Here is a 22431-nt window from a genome sequence, read left to right on the forward strand (position 1 = left end):
TGCGATTGTATCGTCTAGTGGTACGTGTTAAAGGTCATATTGGCGTACGTAAGTGTACTAGACGATTGACTCTAGCCGCCATTGTCGCTAAATGAGCCCATCTGCTCAATTGGGCGCGACGCTCTCAGATAATGAAGACGTTAATACCGGTATACGTACAATTCAATCGCTTACATGCCATTGAAATACGTTTTCACGTATTAGGGTTGTCACATTTTGTTTAAATATTAAAATATTAAAAAAAAAACTTGATGTATTCCTCTTATTACGTAATATAGTGTCAGTGCTCTGTATAGCGTGGCGTACCGATGATCGGATGTGGGGCAGGAAAGTAATCAAGAGGTATTTGTAGAGGGTTCTTCTTATTCTAAACCTTAGTATTTTGGATTATTTTATAAACTTGACAATTTTCGCCTCTCTATTTTACTGTATAGATTTTGTTTTTAAATAATTTAAACAAAATTTACATGACTACCTTTTTCCTTCTAACATAGCCCTGAAACTCCATAAATATCTAAGGAAAAATATCATCACCTTCAAATCAAGATCGAACAGTGATTTGTATGCTATTAACAGAGTTAAGTGCGTGCAAATTTATTGTTTGCAAATTTACATGCAATTATAAATAGAAAAACGAAATTTACAGAAAATTTTAATGGCATTTACAGTACATATAGAGGTTTATACTCGGTAGCAACGACAATGAAATATAAAAAAATCGTGACCCAAAAACGTATTTTTTTAGTAAAGTTAGCGTGGGTAAATTTGATTTTTGATTAAACTGTTAGCACGCATTGAAATTAACCAATTAAGTAAAGCACGAATCTAGGTTCATACTTCAACATGTTGAGAGTTTTAATTAATGTGGTTGCGTTTGAGTAACTTAAAACTAACTTAATTTTTTAAACAACATTCAGTTTAAATAGCTCTGCGTTATTTGATTGCGGGAAAATTTTAAGGCTTTGAAGAAATGGAGGTGTATACTGAAATTAAATTTTGTAAGGGGTCTACGAAAAGACGATAAATATTTACACAAGCTGTACATTAAACTACCAATGTTATTACAAATATGTTTGCGTTGCTTTACAATGATAACTTAAGTATAAATAGATTTAATTTCCGTATAAATTACTTTGGTAGACACGTAGAGTTTGTAATACTCGATCGAAACTGAGAGTCGGTGGAGCGTATAGCTATCGAAAGAGAAAACATTGCGAAAAGTACTCGAGTTTGTCCAGGGGCGTATTTATAATCAAATTGTATCCGGAAAGTTGGTAAAAAAGCTGACAACGAATGAAATAAAATCAATTTTAAATACAATGCGTAACTAAACTTCGTAAAAAAATTGATTATTTTAAGTAATTGTGATTACCAAATAACCTGATTGTCTACAAAAATATAAGCTGTTTATATTATAGTTATGTTTAAGTAATCAATATTTCACAGAGTTAATTTAATTATTAATTTTGCTGAGAGATAGGTTTGAATTCGAGTAATTGGGTCGCGTCAAAATTTATACGTCAACTTGACAACGATTGTGATGTCGTCGATGACACTTCGTGTTATGTCGCAGTGACAGCTGTCATTTTGGAAGCGAACATATAATTATTATATTAATTATTCATTTTGCAAATAGTACTTCGGTATTATAATATTTAACAACCTTATAAGCGTTTATTCAGTCGATCTAATTTGAATAATAACATTCTTTTTTAGTCAGATTATTCAAAATGATCATAATAAAGACGTCTTCGTCTCTACTAATAACTCAAAAACTACATGGCCGATTTCAAAAATTCTTTCACGATTAAAAAGCTACGTTGTCAGTGAGTAACATAGGCTATATTTTATTTTATTTTTTTTTATTTCACGCCGACATAATCGCGGGCGAAAGCTAATAAATAAAATTCCAAATTTGATTTACAAAAAAACAATCTCCCATTTCTCGTGAAATTGAAAGAAAACTCCTGCACGCCATTCATAATAAACAAAAGCTTTAAAAGCGTTGAAAAAATAATTTGAAAGTTGATCGTCACGAAGTTGTGAAAGAAATATGTTTTCACCAAGTTTTTATGACTTTTAAACTTATGCCGCTTCTTTCATTACGTGTATTAAATTACTTTTTGAATGTTTATTTAACTTAGATATATCTTTTGGATTGTTATAACTAAAGTAATTGAATCTGGTATTTTCCAGAGAGGTGCCCCAGATTTCCTTAGCTCCTGACAGAAAGGGGCGCTAGATCTTCGAATTACTCTCACATAACAATCTTAACCACCTCTCCTTGGCATGGTTAAAAGAGGGTGCAGTACAAATCTGGGCCAGAACGCTAGTAGACCTAAAACCAATGGATCTAGGACTCTGCCAAGAGTTAAACTGCAGACTTTACTCTTCGAAATTAGTTCAATAGACACAAATACAGTACACAAAAAAACATACGAATTAAATTACCTATCTACGTGAGTAGAGACAAACTATTGTGTTGTATACAGTATCAAAGAATTTATAAATACCGATAAAGTTACGAAAGGCCTATCTGTGAACTGAGAACAATTTCGTAATCGTGAAAGGGACCAAAGTGTTTCGAAAGTTCTGCACTTTGGTGTCTTAAACCGCATTGTATATACTTATGTTTATTTTTAGAAGAAAATTTAATTAATTGATATTACGTGCGTTAATTATATAAGACTTTTATGGAATCAATAATGTTAATTTTTAAGGTCTGTAAAGTTTGATATATACGCTACATTCTGGCAAAGCTTCAACTACACAGTTAAACTGACAGTTAATGCAAATAGAGTTCATATACTCGTACATCATCATTATCATCATCACCAGCTCACTGTACTGAGGGGCTCGGAGCCTACCCTAAGTAAGGGATGACTAGGCCATAGTCAATCACGCTGGCCCACTGCATGTTGGTTGGCTTCACAAATATCTTTGAATTTCTTCGCCGATATGTGCAGGTTGCATCACGATGTTTTCTTTCACCGTAAGAACGTTAGGTAAATTATGTACATATGAAAATTCGAAAAATCTAAAATCACATTGGTACGCGGCGGGATTCGAACTCAAGACCTTTAGATTACAAGTCAAGTGCTTAAACCACTGAGCCACCGACGCTCAATCTGTTAATGCAATACTATTAAAGTATTTATTTATATTTTAGACATTTTTGTATTTTATAAGCGTTTAGAAAAGGGAAATGAAAAATACTCAAATTACTATTTGGTACATAGGAGTTAATTTCCTTAAAGAGTAGGTACTTAGTATTAGATTTTAAATATCTCTATTGTTTTTTGATTCAACAGTGAAAACGCATGGCAATAAATGTAATAGATTTTTTTTACGAATACAGATAAATAGATTCATTATAAATAAAAGATGAATGAAGACCTAGTAATTTATCAATATGAAACGAAAACTCGCGGGTTATATTCCCGGCCTTGTATTTTATTACGCAGGCTGTGCACGTTTTTCATATATCATAATACAGAGTAGTACATTTATTTTTCACAGGCCTCCGCATCTGTAGAGTGTATTGAATAAAACATACTTTATGTAAAGGTTTCCGCATAAAATGTATCAGTAAACAATAAAAGTAAGTAATTCCTCCCAATAAAAGATATCAATTACGTGGTTACTGATTTTCTCCCGTGACTCTGTCCGCGTGGAATTAAAAATTAACAAAAGTGAGTAGCCTATGTGTTCTTCCAGACTATCCTCTACATATGTACCAAATTCCATTGAAATCCGTTCAGCCGTTTAGGCTACAAACTAACAAACATCCATCCATCTAAACTTTCGCATTTATAATATTAGTATGATTACTAGTTGTCATTCTTGACTCCGTCCGCGTAGAATTAAAAAAAGCAAATGCAAGTAGCTTATGTGTTCTTCCATACTATCCTCTACATCTATACCAAATTTCACCGAGACCTGTTCAACAGTTTAGACTACAAACTCTAAGAAATACCCATCTAAACTTTCACATTTATAATATTAGTAGCTAAGAAAAGTAAGATAAAAAAATAAGACCTAAAGAATTAGGTCAGCCTCACTGACCCAGTTTGAACAACACTGGGGCGTGTGATTGAAAATTAATTGAATTAAATCGTTTACCTTTCGAACTCCATCTCTTAGATTATTTAAATAAGTGAATCAAACAACATTGATTTTTAATACGAAAAAAAATTGTTAAACGTATTTTATTATCTTTATTTTAAGGGAAACTTGATGAGGGATTTTTCCACCAAAAATTGACCACTTAAGACATCAATTAAACATACCCTTGCCAGGCTACGATTAGGCAACCGGGATACAACTTGTTTAAAAATACGTGGTCTTTCACGTAATGTAGGTTTTATTAGGAAATCTGATGAGGAAAGTAAAACCGCTTTAGATCTATACTATTATAATAAAGCGTAAACACACACTTCTTTGTTGCCTAAGATGTCAGCAATTACAGCATATTTTGAATAATTCTTTTTTTATATATTTTCACGCCATTAAACTAAGGAGGTAAATATTTTGGATATGTGGGAAAGAGGCCATAAGTTGCTGCCAACATCAAAGAAGCAAGATTGCCAAGGTTTGCCATCTCAGGTCATTTTGACATTTGCTATTGATAATTTGACCAATGTAAACAATAAAATAAAATTTTCATAATTCCATGCGGATGAAGCCGCACGGGAACAACTAGTTTTAGGCTAATATCAAAATCAGTCAAACCGTTTATGCTAGAGGTGACAATGGTACGGTACTACTAGTATCCTGTTAGACGGGAAAAAAATAGGTAATTCATTTGTTACGATCTATTTTGATTATTCCTTAGCCGCATTCCCGTATAGCAGAAACAATAGATTGTTATGGTAAAGTCGCATAACTCAGCTACTCTATTGTAAGGTAAGGACAAGGCTTCCCCCACTGTTTTTTATTTAAGACTCCGACTGCGCGGAATAAAAAAAACAAAAGTAAGTAGCCTATGTTCTTCCATTCATCTATGCCAAATTTCGTCGAGATCCGTTCTGCAGTTTAGGCTACAAACTCTAACAAGCATTTATCCATCTAAACTATCGCATTTATAATATTAGTAATATTAAGATCTCTTCTCCACTTAAAACTAATTTCCACAAACGTGTGAGCGCGTGACGTAGCCGTTTGCGTTTTGTTTGCTTTTATATTTCCACTGGTGCATCAATAATGTAAAATTTTTGAACTCGTAAATACAATCGCATATATAAAATCTTAAGAAAAAATTAAAAAATAATACAAAATTCAGAACCTAACACTTTTTAGCTATCCGTTTCACGTAAATTGTTTAAATATTGTCACTCATTCGAAATTTGAAATGAGTAAGTAATTAATAGTGTACTGATCTGCTACTATACGCCACAAACAATTCTCTTTACTTGTACATTTATATTCATTCTTATCAGATGATAAAACATTTGATACGTAAACAATTTTCATCTCTTGAAGTTGTATTTAAATAAAACGTGTGCACGTAGTTTAATAAGAGGGCAATTTACGCTATCTTAAATAATAATATAATGTTTATAGCTTATGTAAGTTACAAGATAATTGTGTTTATCGATGTTGTTAACGCTTTTTAAAAAATATATGTCAAATTCGCACAAAATTATGGAAAAGCATTTAACGCCATCTATTTTTAAGCGCAGCAACTATTTCTTTTGAATAAATTTGCTCACATTATTAGTGATAGTCGAGGAAAATTCTAGAATGTTCAAATGCATCGTCCTTGTGCAAGTCATGCTACAAAGATGTCATGCAATCTGGTTATTATGACAATCATGCACATTAGTTTAGCGAGGCATGTGTTTAACCAATAATGAGCGTTAGATAAGAAACCAGCCTATACATAAACAAACTGTTTCTGTTAAACGAGAAAGTAATGAAAATGACTACAAATGTTTAAGAAAACAATAAAATATTGTGACATGAGACAGAAGTCCTCCCTTTCCTTGGGTAGCCTCCGAGTCTCGTAGTGAGAACATATAAAGAGCTGGTGATGAAAACAGAATTGAAAAAAATGTGTAAAAATATGAATTCAGATAATTATAGAAGAGAAGAAAACAACGGTTCAACCCTCATTGAGGTAAAATGCAATCTATTTAACATAACAGCACTGTTATATCATAAACAAAACTGTTCTATAGATACTTTTTAATCAAGAAATTTGTAGCATATCTATGTTGAATGCGTAGAGATCCGGTGTGCATTGTATGACAATAGCCCAAGAGTTGAAGGCCGGTGAGGGATTACGCTAGTATGGTTGGACTCCATTCATCGCGCTAATTACCTTGCAAACGATTGCACGCGTGTTATCACACTTGGACGTATGGCCATATTTAGTTGTAATTGGTATTATCAAAATTAGATTGTTTACATTATTTCGATTTTAATTAATTCGAAGAAACGACTCTTTTACTATATGTTATGCGTTTGTTTCTGAATCCAAAGAAGTTAAAGTTAACGGTGTGTCTTCACTATTTCTGTAAAACTCCTTTTATATTCAGTTAATTTTATTTATTTGTTTGTCCGCGGGAGCGGAGTAATTTAATGCGTTATTTTTAATTGTAAGTGGTAGGAAGTGAAATACTGATTTCATAAAAATTGATTTGGTATTTAACTTTACAGTTACATTTTTACAGTGTAAATCAAAAAATATATTCATTACTGTTGTGTGCTGCCATCTGTTATCGAATACATAATCTACTTCAAATGTTCTGTTAAATGTTTCCGTAATGATATTATAGATGTCGCTGTAAGGCACTTTTACAACGTAAATATAAAGTAAGGTTCTGTAGAATAAAATGATTTTTATTTTAGATAGAATTAACAACTTTCATAAAGTTTTTTACAAAAAACGTTTTTACCACAATGGAATCGCTCAAAACATGGTGCTTTAATTAACGGTTTTTGAAAATAATTGGTAGTTAAAGAAATGAAATGTTCATAACTATGTCTACACCAAAAGGCTCAGAGAGCTCACCAAGTGAGTAAACAATTTATATATGTGTCTTTAAATCTGCAAATCACACTAATCTGTAAAGAATAAAGTTTATTATACTTTTGCTGGCGTTGAATAATAAATATCGCTAATTGATTAAAATTCTCCTCACGTATTCGCAATCAAGTGCGTAGTGAAGTGAATGGGTGTCTTATGGATGTCATAGTGTGACGTATGGTGGCGAATGACCGCTACAAGGGTCAATAACCTAGGTATGCTATAGTTTAACTAGTGGGTTAAAAAAGAAAAAGCAATCGCATTAATTACGAACTTTTTATGTCTTTTCAACTAGATGGCGTTATTTGCAATTAAAATTTTATTCACTAATAATTTATTTCAGATATCAATCATTATAAATGCGAATGTTTAGATGGATGGATGTTTTTAAGAGTTTGTAGCCTAAACGACTGAACGGATTTCGATGGAATTTAGTTTAGATGTAGAGGATAGTCTGGAATAACACATATGCTAATCACTTGTGTTTTTTAATTCCACGCGGACGGAGTCGCCGACGAAAGCTAGTGATCCTTAAAGAAATGTATATTTAAAAACAACACAGACAAATCAAGGTAGACATGTTTAGAAACTAGACTATTAGCTTCATTCAAACATTTATAAAGGTGCTGTATCACATTGGTACAAAGTTTAGTTCCTGAATTCCATTTAAGGAGATCTTAGCCTTGTATTTATAATCATAGTTTTCTTTCCTATTCATTTTTAAACAAGAGTTCTCGTTATTTTCTAGACACTGTAAAAAGAGTTTCTTTTAATCTATGTTGAGTAATATTTCTATCAGCTTTTGTACACAAGTTGTTGCTCGCGACTTAGCCCTTATAGAATTTTAAAAAAATCTATTAAAAACATAACCTACATTATCACTCAGTAGCTTTTTAAATGTGCAAGAATTTTTGAAATCGGTTCAGTAGTTTTTAAGTTATTACAATACATACAAAAAACCAAAAATACAAATCTTTCCTCTTTGTAATATAAGTATAGATATAGACAAACTAGTTAATAAAAAAAACGCTACGAACGCTAGGAATAAAATTCACAGTCTACTTTGGCCGATGTTATCTTTATCAAGTTAATCTTTTAAACTATTCGTGGGGTTCTAGAGGCTGGCTTTTTATAGTAAATAATAATTACCTTTTATCCTTTACTAGCTGTTCCCGTGCGACTTCATCCGCATAAAATTATGAAAATTTTATTTTATTGTTTACAAGTGTCAAATAATCAATTGCAAATGTCAAAATGACATGACGATGGCAACCTTGATTTCTTAATATTGGCAGCAACTTATAGTCTCTTTCCCACATTAGGGTTTTTGTCCAAAATATTTACCCCCTAAGTTTAATGACGTAAACATATATAGCCTAAAGCGTGACGTAAGTGTAGGGCTCTTTATAAAAAAAAAGAGATATTCGAAAATATGCTATGATTGCTGACATCTTAGACAACAAAGAAGTGTGTGTTTACGTTTATATTAGCATAGATTCTAAGAAGTATAAATTTATTTCTTCTTGAAACATGCGATTAAATATTGTTGTTCATGTTTTGATGCAACCTAAATTCCATTACCTGTTCGTAACAAAGGGCCTGTAATTTTGTTATTTACATATTGCGCGACAAAGTAATTACTATTCGTAAATGGTAAAGCAAATTGGTCATAATTCATAGTTTAAAGTTAACTGTCATAAATTATTTTATATCTGTGTGTTAGTTTATAAAGACCGAAACATATGGTCAGTTTTAACTGAAGAGTTAATACTGAGTACGTAAGCAAAATTTTAACTGTACACATACAATTTTCGTCTACACACGCAACTGTGATTTACTTATTGTAAAGTCCTTGTGAATTATACTAATGGATTATTCCCAACGGTCACCTCGCTCTGTCTACACGTGGAGACAGACGATTACAAAAAGTTTCATCTGTCCCACCTTTTGCGATGAGATCCAGTTGGAACCTATTTTATTTCATAACTGTTCCATCTGTTACATTATCGGTGATGGTTGGACTAAAAGATGGGACGGGAAGTATGGTGACGGTTGAGAATAATACAAACTAATAAATCATGTTAAATTAGTTTTAAAGTTAGTGAGGACGTAGCTTGAATTTTTTTACGCATTCCGTTATTTTAATAGATCTTCAGAATGTTGGAACGCGTTGTTCTTGCAGCGTAAAAAATTATCATAGATAACGTCTTGTATTGTACGTTCGACCAACGTTGCTGTCAGTTTTAGTTTAATTAAATTAATAACTGCATCTATACATCACAAAAAGGAAAGATTTGCATTTTTGTATATCTGATTCCCGTAAAAACTATTTAACCAATTTTAAAAATTCATTCACCATTCGAAAGGTAATTTTACTATGAGTAACATAGGCTATATTTTTTCTTATTTCTTAACATCACGCGGGTGTAGTCGCGAGCAACAGCTAGTAACAAGATTAAATGAGATAATGTAAATAAATAGATTTTTAAAGATAAAGTCTTTATTGCTGTTAACTAGATTATTACATTACTTATTGCGTGTTGAATAATTTAATTAATCTCTCTTCGTACACGTGTTTTTAGTAACTGTTTTTAATAGTAGAATTCCGATATATAGACCAAGGAGTAGATATTCAAGTAAATAAGACATAAATGTGTATAAATGACACATTATCCTTGTTAGTAGAAAATATTAAACAAGGGTCCGCACCATTGTTGAGCGAATAGATAATAATAACATAAAATCGTGTTTTCCCACGAAGCGTTCTACAAGTGGTTGTTTGCAATCAACCAGTTCTTGCTGAAGTTAGGACTATAAGATCTCGCTAAATAATAGTTAATTAAACGATCTTTGAAATAAAAAACGGTTTTATTTATTTTTTGACTGACTTCCCAAAAGAAGGAGGTACTCAATTCGTCTGTATGTTTTTTTTATGTGTGCTACGGCATAACTCCGCTGCTAATGGACCGATTTTGACAATTCTAATAATTGTACAATATAGACATAACAGTTACAATAAGGTAGGTTTACTATTTTCAAGGAATTATTTCGTTACTTTTTAGTGTACTGTTTTTTTGAGAATATTTTGTTTTTAGTGTATTTTGTTTGGAAGTCGGTTTTGTTTTTTTTTTATTAAAAAGTTTATTTTTAATAAAAAAGAAAACAGATGTGTAAGACAAAAAAATATTTACTGAATTTTAAATCTTTTAACAATGTGATTTTATTATTTTCGTAACGTTTTTCAATTAATTAACTGATTTAAATTTAAAAGCGCATAGAATTAGTTGAATTAAGATAGGGTCAAAGAGCTTTTTAAAAGCATAAAATGAAGTGACGTGTTAAAGCGAACCGCGAAATGCTACGCGGCTCGCGTAATCTTGATAGTTTTAATTTAAAACACGCCGAGTACCGTTGTATACCTGTAGCCACTTACCTGATGAGTCAACTTGCAAATGGACGTGCCCATGTGTACTGTCACATAAAATATACTTTCAAATATTTTTATTTTTTTTGGTAAAGACTTTTATTATTTCGAAGAATATTAAAAATATTTGCAATTTACAATAATCTTTAAACAATATATGTTTAATTAATTTCCCATATGGTTTTATTGATTTACTATCTTTTGCCCGCAATTCCGTCCGCGTGAAATTAAAAAAAAAAACATAACCTATGTTGCTCACTGATAACGTAGCTTTTTAATGGTGAATTGTGAAATCGGCCCAGCCCACAATCAATAAACAAACTTTTCCTCTTTATAATATTAGTAAAGATTAAGAAGGGAGTGACGACTGAGATGACTGATGATAGAGTTATTTGGAGGACATAAACCTGGTACGCCGACCTTACGGGAGTAGGATAAGGCAGGGGAGATGATGATGATGATGGTTTTATTGATTTCTTCATATAAGTATGTCTACTTACGAATTTCTTGGTAATCAATGATTACCTTCGGATTTATTATGGAAGTAGTTTAATGCGATAAAATTGGAATGAAAAAACGATTAATAAGTAGAAAGAAATTAATAATTGACTTAATCACTGAATCACAGTGAGCATGTCATCAATTACGAGCGCGACTGTACCCGCGCATGCGCAGCGATGGTCCGGTTGCGAGTTGTCGCATGTCACACACACATGCGCATCGCACGTAGATGTAAGAAGCTTTTAATAGTAGACAGTATTGCATTAATTTCCCTTAAACAAAATTGATTAATAGCACACAAAGTAGTCAGAGTAATACAAATGTTTTTTACTACTTTAAGGGCCTGTCCAAATTGTGAATTGTCTGATAACAATCCAACGTGTAAAATGGTCGATGGAAGTATCGGATTTGGTTCCCTTATCTGACAGTGACGTCATTTTTAAGCTATCTGAGCCTGTATCAGCCAGTGGTGGCTAATACATTATAGTAACAGCTTTATTCAAAACTAGCTGTCACTTGCAACTTCGACTTGAAATTACAAAATAATACAAAATATGATACGTTACCCACAGATAAATTTTTAATGGTGTAAGAATTATTAAAATCGGGTGAGTAGTTTTTGAGTTATTTCAATACATTTAAAAATACAAATCTATGCTTGTTATAATATCAAAATAGATATATTTTTTTATGTGTTTTACGGTGCTGGAATATTACAGTCATAAATACATCTCAAGCGATCACATCATCTTGCGCATTTCCGAGAACTGTAATACTCACAAAAAGCTGTACAATCACTTCGGACGCTCATCTCGTGTCTGTTTTGTGGATCTATGGTCGGCGATACTTAGTGCTAGTGTGTGTACGTGTAGTGGCCGAGGCAGCGCGCGCGACGCTCAGTCCGGCCAGTCATCGGCCGGCCGACACGGCGCCGGCCCGAAAATATTTTTGTACAAAATTGTTTGTGTTGAATCGCTGTTCGTACCGCGAAGTTCCCTAACCTTATTTATTACGAGTTCTACATCGATTCCGTATGTATTTTGTTTCTTATTTCGATTGAACTATCAATGCAATGATTGGGAAATTTATTTTTTCGTAACCTAATCGTGCCAATTCGCGTAGTGAATGCAAATAGTATGATAATCGGTATATCTGTTTGGTCCCCCTTTATTTATTACGTGTTCTTTTTTTGTAAATCTTTTTATGTCTAGTTTTGGAATACGAAAAGGCCGTTTATTCTTTATCTCGTGATTGAAAAATCTTTAACATTTCCCAGAAATGATTCTTAATAGTGATTTTGTATAGTTAGGATCACGTAAAATTCATGTTTTGTTTGCTTATCTAATTCTTTCTAAGTATGTCAGAATAAATATATGATTAATTGATTCATTGTCTTACGAATTGAATAAATCATAACATAATCATTTAATGTTACAGAAACTTTATTTCACAATGTAATAGCTTATTAAATAATGATTTTAACAATAGTTATGTATTCGCGATGTCACAAACATGTTATAATTACAATTGTATCTAATTACTTGATAAGAACTTTTAATTGCTCGTAATTTTTATCAATGAAATTTTAAACGGTTGTATTCATTGTTTGTTAAATTAAATCTAATCAGAATAATATTAATTTCAGTTGTTTATAGTTATACAAGACAATAAAAACTAATATTAAACTTCTGTACAATTAAAAATTTCATATTTGGATATGTCATGTTCCCGACGCCATTTAGTCCCTAACCTAAAATAATATTTTTTTAAAGTCCATTGAATGATTGCAGTTAAAATGATGGTTTATTCCACTTTGATCATCCATGTGAAATCGCTAAAGTGATCAAAGTGGAACAAACGAAAATTATCATACAATTGAAAATTTCTATTTTGCTGCGTTTGTCATACAAACGGTTAATTGTTATACACGTGTTTGTTCTAGTTTGTAGTGGAATGTTATGCTTTAACTATCGTGATTGACTTATAACCAAGTTATTAATCTGAAATATTAATATTTATTTGTTAATTGAAATCATTAATTATTTATGATTTTGAGGAATAAATGTTTTTAATCAATACTTCGATTTATAGTTGTCTTATTAGCTGTTCTCGTGCGACTTCATCCGCGTGAAATTATAAAAATTTTATTTCATTGTTTACATTTGTCAAATTATCAATAGCAAATGTCAAACTGACATGGCATGACAAACCTTGGCAATCTTGTTTCCTTAATGTTGGCAGCAACTTATGGTCTCTTTCCACATTAGGGATTTTATCCAAAATATTTACCCCCTAAGTTTATTGGCGTGGAAATATATAGCCTAAAGCGTGACGTAAGTGTAGGGCTTTTTATTAAAATAAGAATTATTCAAAAATATGCTGTAATTGCTGACTTAGGCAACAAGTGTGTGTTGACGCTTTATTATAATAGTATAGATGTCTCTTCGACAAAAGGATGGTATGGTATGTGTGTTGTGTTCTCCATGGCAGGGGCATTGCCGGTCTCCCAGATGTAAAAATCGCAATATGGGTTAATTTTAAATTTTTGACAAAATTTCGTTTTTATTTTTATTTTATATGCTAGTAAGATAAATTCACTTTTTAATGACTTGTTGTTTCAGGTCAATTTAGTGTCATAAATCTTGTACACTTAGTTGCATTATTAGTGTACCCGTATTGCAATGATTTAATGATCTTTTCGCAAAAATTATTTACTCAATGTACACGACCTTTGTGATTTATGACGTCATAAACATAACAGTAGGCATTTACTGTCCAACTTATTATCTGATTTCGCAATGAGAATACAAAGGGTGTTTAAAGAGAGATGTTTTTAAACGAAATTACGTATTGGTTATGTATGCTCTATTTTAATATTTGATTAAAGTGAATGTCACGCGTAAGAAAATTGAGTTTAATTTGCATTTTGTCGTAAACAAATCATGTGTCAATCTTATTTCTTATCGCTAATAACCTGTGACAGCCGTAGAAAAAACTTACATTAGACATACAAATATAAGTACATAGGTAATAATCTACCGATTCTATCGATTAAGGAATTAATTTTAGCGGTTGAGTTTTTTTAGTTTTTTTTTTGAGTTTTTTAGTTTTTTAACTTAGTCTACACTTATATTATAAAGAGAAAAGATTTGTATTTTTGTATGTATGTAGAAAGGTAATTTATCTGTTGTAATAGGCTGTTTTTTTTATTTCACTGGAGCGAAGCCGCGTCTTAAATACTAGTGGTAAAAGAGCGAATTATACATTTTTCCTTTATCAATTCTTACAAATTAATGTTTATTTTTAATCCAAATAAGTTTTATTTAAATTCTCTTTTTCTTTTCAGTTTTGTAAGTTGTTACCAGTTCTTTACGGTGTTCATTAAGATAAACTCATAACTCATAACCTATTTCTGTCACACTTATCTTATATTTTTCTGTACCTCGGTTTACCTTGTATGGTATTGCTCACTAATGTCCATCATTAGCTAGTAACTTATTACTAGAGGGTAGTATAGTATAATTCCAACTTAATGGTTGTTTGAAATTGCTCATGAGATATTTCTCACTATACAATTTTCATTGCAATTAAAATAGTGTTATGCTATTAGTTTTTCAGGTAAATATAAAGTGATTCAGGGTTAAAGCATACTTCTGTTCGAGCTTTCCGTCACCTACACACAAGTAGAAGACATGTGGACAAAGCTAACTCGAGCCTATATAATGTGCGAATCTTACTATACCAATGCGTTTTCACTAAAATTATCGTCTATTAAAATTTGTTTTTTTAGTGAAATAAAACTACACGATACAATATCTATTTCCATGAAATTCCTATTCTATTAATCATATTTTTATATATTAAGCCGGACATATAAATTGGAATGCATATCTCGGTAACGACGTGTTTTGTAAAACCAGTTTTATGTGACGCCATATATATGTTTAGGAAACGTCACTAACAATTTTCTAGTTTTGTTTCATTACTGTTGATATGTAAAATTTTAATTATAGAGATATGTGTGTTTGTATACTGACGTCACATGAGCAAGATAATCACAGGAAGATATGTAAAAAAACGCAAAAGTCAAATTAGCGACTATATTATTGACAGTTTAATAAAATGAAAGCTGGTTTACATTTATTTTATTGATATTTAATTTAACAATCTTACTTACTATAGAAAATGAAATAAAAACGTATAAAATTAATGGTTATTGCGCTTAATGCGATGTGAAAATATTGCTTTGACAGTTTTTATTTTGCATACACTTTTACCGATGATATAAAAAACCTGCTCGCCCGGACTCGCCAGGACAACGACACTTCATATAATATAAATTCCGATGCGTCTACAAACTTGATTATACTAGCTCTTATCCTCTTTGCTATACTATAAATATGCATATAAATTTAATGGGAGAATCGACTATTTAAAAACCCAGCATTGCACGTGTAACCAGTTTTAGATATCTTTTTAATTTAACATAGAATGCAGTTTCTTGGTACGGGCCATCGCCCTGTATGTACCGGTATTGATATTTACTTTTAATATGTATTGATATTTTTAAACGACTATTGATCTTTTGAGTCACTGTTAAATGTTTTTTTTTAAATGAACTGTGGTTACAGTTCATCGACCCGAATGAGAAAAACTGGAAGCATCAAGTAGATGGCGCCAGCGGAGATTGTTATATGATATTGATATCAAATTGGCTGGAACGTCAGATTTGACCGAAGTCTTGTAATTCTCCATAGTCGATCAACAAAATCATAGTGTGCTTTTGGTAGTTTTTTCCTGTTGACAGTTTATTTTTAATATTTTTTTGTTGTTTTGACTTTTTATTAATATGAGAAGATGAGTATATCTAGGCATACTAATTACGTCATTAGTTTCGCATACAAATAAAAATATAATTCAAAAATGTACTACTTATTTGTGGTGTTGAGTATACTTATTCTCGCCGTACATATTGTATCGGCACACTTAACCTTAGAATATTGTTATGATAATGCTTAGTAAAGTCTGTGAACCGGAACAGCATGTTGCACTTTATCAGAATGTAGTCGGGGAAGCCCGCTCTAATGAGTGCAACCAAGGTCTACACAGACTGTGCAAATTGCTTTACGAAATTGATTTTTGAGAAATATTTAATATTACTTTAAGAAAAAATTAATAATGATTTAAACAAAAAAAATCTGCATTGCGTAGCTTTTATTTTTAAAAATTAAATTAAGTAATTAAGAAATTGAGAATATTTGGTATCTCTGAATATACTTACTCTGTGGTTTGGTTTTAAATAAAGTTTGTTTTATTTCCTTTAAGACTCATGTTTGTACATATAATTTCTCCTCAACTCGTCTTTGTTTACTGTATTATTTGTGCCGAGTATCCCCTTATGGCATTTGCATAAGAATCGTTGGCAAACGGTTACGAAAACTGTTCGATCGTTTATTTCAATTTATGCGTAAGAGGCCTGTAATGGCCATGACTTGGTCTGGAATCGCGGTTAAATGTTTTTTTTTTATTGAAAACATCGTGTTAAAAAATATATTATAGGATAGTTATACAATACAAACTAAAATGTCTCACTGCCGGCGTTAGGACAGGGCGCAGCCCTGGCGACAGCCCAGGGCGTCTAGTCATTGTAATAAAGAGGGCGCCGTAGAATCCCGTCCAGGGCTAGAGCTAAAACCTATTGCAGTACCTTTGTACGTGATAACCAGCGTAGATTGTGTACATTTAGTGTAGATTTGAACAATATGATGGCTTCAAACGTTTCCATTTTCGACAAATCTCAGACATGCTTTTCTGTTTAAACGCTATATTCATGTCAGAGAAATGTTTGCATTTTAAGGGATTAGTTTGCAGGTTATGCGACTCTTGTGAATTGCCAAATCACTGTAAGAAATAAAGCCTTTTAGAAGTTTTTAACCGTTCCTTTCACAAACAATTCGTTTAAGAGCGGGCGCACGATGATGTCGATTGTCGATTGTTTTGCCGCCCATTCAACTGTTTAGTTGCACAACTAAAAATCGAATAGTGTCGGACCTCCATATAAGCTCATAGGAATCAAATCGAGACTAGATAGTTGTACGATAGTTTAGTTACAGGTGTACGCACGCTCAAGTATTAGTGTTTATTATGGATATTGCGTGTTGATAGTCATATGACATTAGTTGACTTGTTATAATAATAATGATGGTAGCTATGAAGAATTAGCTTCGCTTTAGCTTAGAGCCGTCTCGGCTGGACGCGCTCCGACGCGCGCGCATGGCTTGCGGATGTCTTAAGTGTCATCCTTGAATATAATATGGGAATATAGGTGATTAAGCCTTTAAGTACTGGATTTTTATGTTTTGATCTAAAATAGTTATTGCACGCAATCTTATTTCTTACAAATGTTATAAATGCGAAGTTTAGATTGATTGTTAGAGTTTGTATCCTAAAATCTGATCGGATGTCGATGAAATTAGGCATAGATGTAGAGGACAGTCTGGAAAAATACATAGGCTACTGTCTTTTTTTTACTTTTTTTAATCGAAATTTATAACTATTTTAACTTTTGTATTAATATTTTAGTTAAAGGTTTGTGATGGCTTGAGCCAAAACGACAAAATGTAAGGCATCGATTTCCAGACGCAAAAAGATCGGATATTTATTTGTTTTTTTTTTTTTTATTTTTTTTAGCATTTTAATTAAACCTCTTTTAATTATTGTAATGGCATGAAATGATTGACAGTTGGTCAGTTGTCAACTAAAGTTTCTTATTTATTTACAAAAATATAAAATCATAATAATGTATAAGTTGTTAGTGCTGTAATTTTATAGATATCCTTGCTTTACGATTTGTAAGTTTTGTTATAATCTTCTCATTTATCACCACATTTTACTGTTACCATGTGGACAAAACCACAAAATCTAATTCTCCATTTAAGACCAAAGATGCTATTAGGTTGATGAAAACATAAGGGATACGTTACTAAGCGCCAGTCCCACCAAATTATAAATTGTTTGATAACTAACGTATGAAATATGTGATGGAATTATCGGATTTTGTTACCTTATCTGTCACTGACGTCATTTTTAAGCTATCTGGGCTTCTGCCAGCCAGTGGTGGGACAGGCCTTAAGACGTGAAATTTATTCCACATTATCGTTTTCCAGACCATGTTGAAGATCGGCGGCGGGGCGTTGCTAATAGCGGCGATAGTGGCGGTGTTCGTAGTGGCGACGCAGGGCCGCGACCCCGACCTCGAGGCTCTGGAGCACGAAGGCCGCGAGTACATCCTGCAGCTGGATCGCGCAGCTGGTCTGAGGAAGAATCGCGCGAGTGTCGCTGAGTGGGCGTACACGTCTAATATTACAAAGGAAAATGAAGAACAGAGAGTGAGTTTGATTAGTGAGTTCAAGTAGTAGGGGACGACAGTGGGTAATAATAGTAGGGGATTTCCAAGTAGAAATTCCACTGATCGATAACTTTAAATTAGTTTAGAGTAAGTGAAGAAATCACCATCGACGTAATAGCTCTGATTAGAACATAGATTCTGATAGTAATAAGGTATTTAAACGTTAATTATATTTAATTACAGATACAAGTCCAACTAGAACTGTCTAAGCAAGACAAGCAGTCATGGGAGGAGACAAAGATGTACAAGTGGCAGGACTTCCAAGACTTCACGCTGAGGAGAATGTTCAAGAAGTACAGTCAGTTAGGGGTGTCAGCGCTCCCAGATGAGAAATACAAGCTGTTAATGCAGTCAGTGTCGGGCATGGAATCTAATTACGCCACATCTAAGATTTGCTCGTTTAAAAACTCAACCAAATGCGACTTGGCTTTGGAACCTGGTATGTAACTTTTCTTCCGGACTGTTATGTTGCGATACTTTACCTACGTGCTTACTAGCTTTTATGTTACAACCGGTCTAATTTAAATTACTTATTTGAAAATTTTCAGATGTAACGGAGCTATTCGCGAAGAGTCAAGACCCTGAAGAACTCCGCCATCTGTGGGTGGAATGGCACCGAGCGGCGGGGGCCCGCGCTCGCGACAACTTCACACAGTACGTGCAGCTCGACAACGAGGCCGCTAAACTTAATGGTATAATATTCTAGAGAATTTATTAGCGGATTTATTGAAGACTCAACAGATGGCGCTATTTTCAATTTTAAAATTATTTTCTCCCAGGGCGCTAGTAGCGCAAAAACTGGAACTGGTAACAATCTAACTAATATAAATGCGAAAATGTAGATGAATGGATGGAATGTTTGTTAGAGTTTGTAGCCTAAACAGCTAAAAGAATCTCGATAAAACTTGGCACAAATGTAGAAGATACTCTGAAACAACACATAGGCTACTTACTTTTATTGTACGCGGACGGAGTCGCGGGTAAAAGCTTGTGAATACTATTTTTATTGGTATATACTTTTGTACATGATTGGCTTTTTATTTAATATTCTAATGGCGTGGATATGTTGCAGATTTCAAAGATGTGGCGGAGTGGTGGCAGGCGGAGTACGAGGTGGCCGACTTCGAGGCGCAGTTGGCGCGGCTGTGGGAGGACGTGAAGCCGCTCTACCAGCAGCTACACGCGTACGTGCGCCGCCGCCTGCGAGACAAGTACGGTGACCAGGTCGTCTCACAGAAGGGACCTATTCCCGCACATCTATTAGGTAAGCATACTTAAGGAATAAGTGCATGGTGGCTCAGGTTTGAACACTTGAGTTGAAATCTAAAGGTTTTGGGTTCGAATCCCGCCATGTACCAATGTGATTTGCGATTTTACGAATTTCATATTTCGAAAAAATCGTTATTTCTGCACATATCGGCGAAGACATTCAAAGATATGCGTAAAGTTAACCAATGCGCACTTGGCCAGGGTGGTTGACTATGGCCTAGTCATCCCTTATTAGGGTAGGCTCCGAGCCCCTCATTGGTGACGTATAGGCGGGTGATAATGACTTAAAGAATTGTAATAACCCTAAGAGTCTAACAGGCTATCTATAACCCAATAATTAGTGCTTAATTTTTTAATTTCAATATTTCAGGTAACATGTGGGCTCAAACTTGGAATAACATAGAGTCGTTCACTCGCCCCTACCCCGACAAGAAGGAGGTGGATATAACTCAGGCGATGCAGGAACAGAATTACACAGCTCTTAAGATGTTCCAAATGTCCGATGAGTTCTTCAGGTCGTTGAACCTAACAGCCATGCCAGAGAAGTTCTGGAAGAATTCAATCATAGAGAAACCAACTGATAGAGAAATCGTGTGTCATGCGTCGGCTTGGGACTTTTATGATGGCGAAGATTTTAGGTAAGATTAATTTAATTTCGCGACAAGAGGGAAATCGGTGACGTCATTTCAAAGCTTAAAAGAAAATATTGCAAGCATCGGGTTCTTATAAGATTGTCGTATAATTAAAATAGATGGCGCTGTTATTAATAGTTTTTTGTATTGTGAAAATGAATAGTTTTTAAAATGTGTTCTGTAATAAATACAAATGGTTATGAAAACTTTGTTAAGAGTGTATTGTTGATATTTGGTGGTGGGTTTTTTAAATAATACGATTATGTATGTATTTTTCCAAATTGTTTTCGTTACATGTCTGGCTAAATTTGAAGGATCAAACAGTGCACCACTATAGATTACGAATATTTCCAAACGACGCACCATGAAATGGGTCACATTCAGTACTTCCTACAATACAGAGATCAGCCAGTTATATTCCGGGACGGAGCGAACCCAGGTAAATTGCTTTTTTTTGTAATACAGGATCAAAATGTGTACGGTGATGAATAAAGAGCACTTGAGGGTAGTCCATCACGAAATGGGCCATGTACAGTATTATTTGCAGTACAGACATCAGCCCAATGTATTCCGAGCTGGAGCTAATCCAGGTGATGCTGTCTTATCGATATCATTTTCGCAGATATCATATTTCACCATAGATATGTCTCATTTCATTTGTTTTTGTTTTGATTGTTTTGTGTATTCATTTGTTTTTAGTATAATCTGCATTATTTGTTTTCTAAAATTCATTATTTTTCTTTTATTTTTTTTTTATTAAATGTTAATAACATATTATTTATTTATATTTGTTAATAATTCTTGAACTTCGCTTATATCAGGTTAATAATTTGCATGTTGTGTTAGTGTTGGTTTTTAAACTTTTTTTTTTTATATATATCTTTAGTTAATTTTATACGTTTGTGTGCAGGTTTCCATGAGGCGGTGGGTGACACGATCGCGCTGTCGGTGTCGTCGCCGAAGCACCTGCGTCGTGTCGGCCTCGTCAGTGGAGACGCGGAGGACGAACAGACTGAAATCAATCAACTTTATAAAATGGTTAGTTTTTTGCAACGGGTTTGTATGAGCAGGACACTGGTATTAATAGAATTGGTGTAACCTAAACAGATGAGTACGTCTAACTTATGTTATATTTAAAAATATCTTATTTAATTTCGTTAATGTAATAAATTTTATAGTTTATTTGGATGGATGGATGTTAGTTTGTAGTCTAAAGTGTTAAACGGATCTCTATGAAGTTTGACATAGATGTAGAGGATTGTCTGGAAGAACACATAGGCTATTTTTTTTAATGTCATGCAAACGGAGTCGCGGGCGACTGCTAGTATGTATGCTCTTCCAGACTATAATTTACATCTCTATTAAAATAATTCAGAGTATAGCATTTGCAGAGTTATGTAATAAATATCCATCCATCCAAATTTTCACATTTACAATAGGAAGACTAAACGTTTTTTGAACGTTTTGTATACCTTTCACAGACTACAAATTGTACTATTTCCCCAGGGTATAGATAAGATAGTGTTCCTACCTTTCGCGTACACATTGGATTTGTTCCGTTACGGCGTGTTCCGCGGCGAGACGCAGCCGGAGGACTACAACTGCCACTACTGGCGGCTGCGCGAGGCGCTGCAGGGCGTGGAGCCTCCCGTCAACCGCACTGAGGAGGACTTTGATGCGGCTGCCAAGTATCATGTGTCAGCTGATGTGGAATATGCTAGGTAAGTTGTGAAGAAAGATATGTTTGTCCTTTTCTGTCTTTGTGTAAACCTTAAGTGGCGATGGGACTAATTCTGGAGTGTCCAGGAGATAGAGCATCGTAGCGATCTTTGGTTTTATCGCTACTAGTGTCCTGGGCGAGATATCTACCGCTTGTTTACCAGTTTTTTGCGGGGTTTTGAATCTTAGACCACGTGATATCTACCATATAATATTAGAATATTTTTATTCATTTATGTAAGTATACACAACAGCAGTATTTAATCACATAATTACACAGGAAAATAGAAAACAAGTATACACAAAAAGGATAAATGTCACAACAGCTGCATCACTACATTACCAGAACAGTACAGTTAATTTTAATAAATTGTTAAAATGTATGCGCTTCAAGTATTACTAGTAGAAGAACTCTTACTAGACCTATTAAGAAATAAGTTATGTTTAT

At 33.4% G+C, this 22431-nt stretch overlaps 1 protein-coding gene across 4 annotated transcripts in view; it reads left to right on the forward strand.

The window, feature by feature from the left end:
* LOC106103677 (angiotensin-converting enzyme-like) overlaps positions 1-22431 on the forward strand; it is a 30408-nt gene that overhangs the window by 6510 nt on the left and 1467 nt on the right. Inside the window, exons 1-9 of one of the 4 annotated variants that reach the window (XM_013283502.1) lie at positions 11809-11986; positions 18122-18343; positions 18547-18802; positions 18912-19055; positions 19436-19627; positions 20003-20270; positions 20579-20703; positions 21175-21302; positions 21771-21985. In XM_013283502.1, coding sequence (XP_013138956.1) covers positions 18125-18343; positions 18547-18802; positions 18912-19055; positions 19436-19627; positions 20003-20270; positions 20579-20703; positions 21175-21302; positions 21771-21985 — 1547 coding nt within the window. In that variant the 5' untranslated portion in view covers positions 11809-11986; positions 18122-18124. Of the gene's footprint in view, positions 1-11808; positions 11987-17718; positions 17807-18121; positions 18344-18546; positions 18803-18911; positions 19056-19435; positions 19628-20002; positions 20271-20578; positions 20704-20729; positions 20855-21174; positions 21303-21770; positions 21986-22431 lie in introns of those variants that run through there. The other 3 variants (XM_013283503.1, XM_013283501.1, XM_013283500.1) reach the window with 3 other exon arrangements.

Source organism: Papilio polytes, unplaced genomic scaffold, assembly GCF_000836215.1.
Source record: "Papilio polytes unplaced genomic scaffold, Ppol_1.0 DF823731.1, whole genome shotgun sequence".
NCBI lineage: Eukaryota > Metazoa > Arthropoda > Insecta > Lepidoptera > Papilionidae > Papilio > Papilio polytes.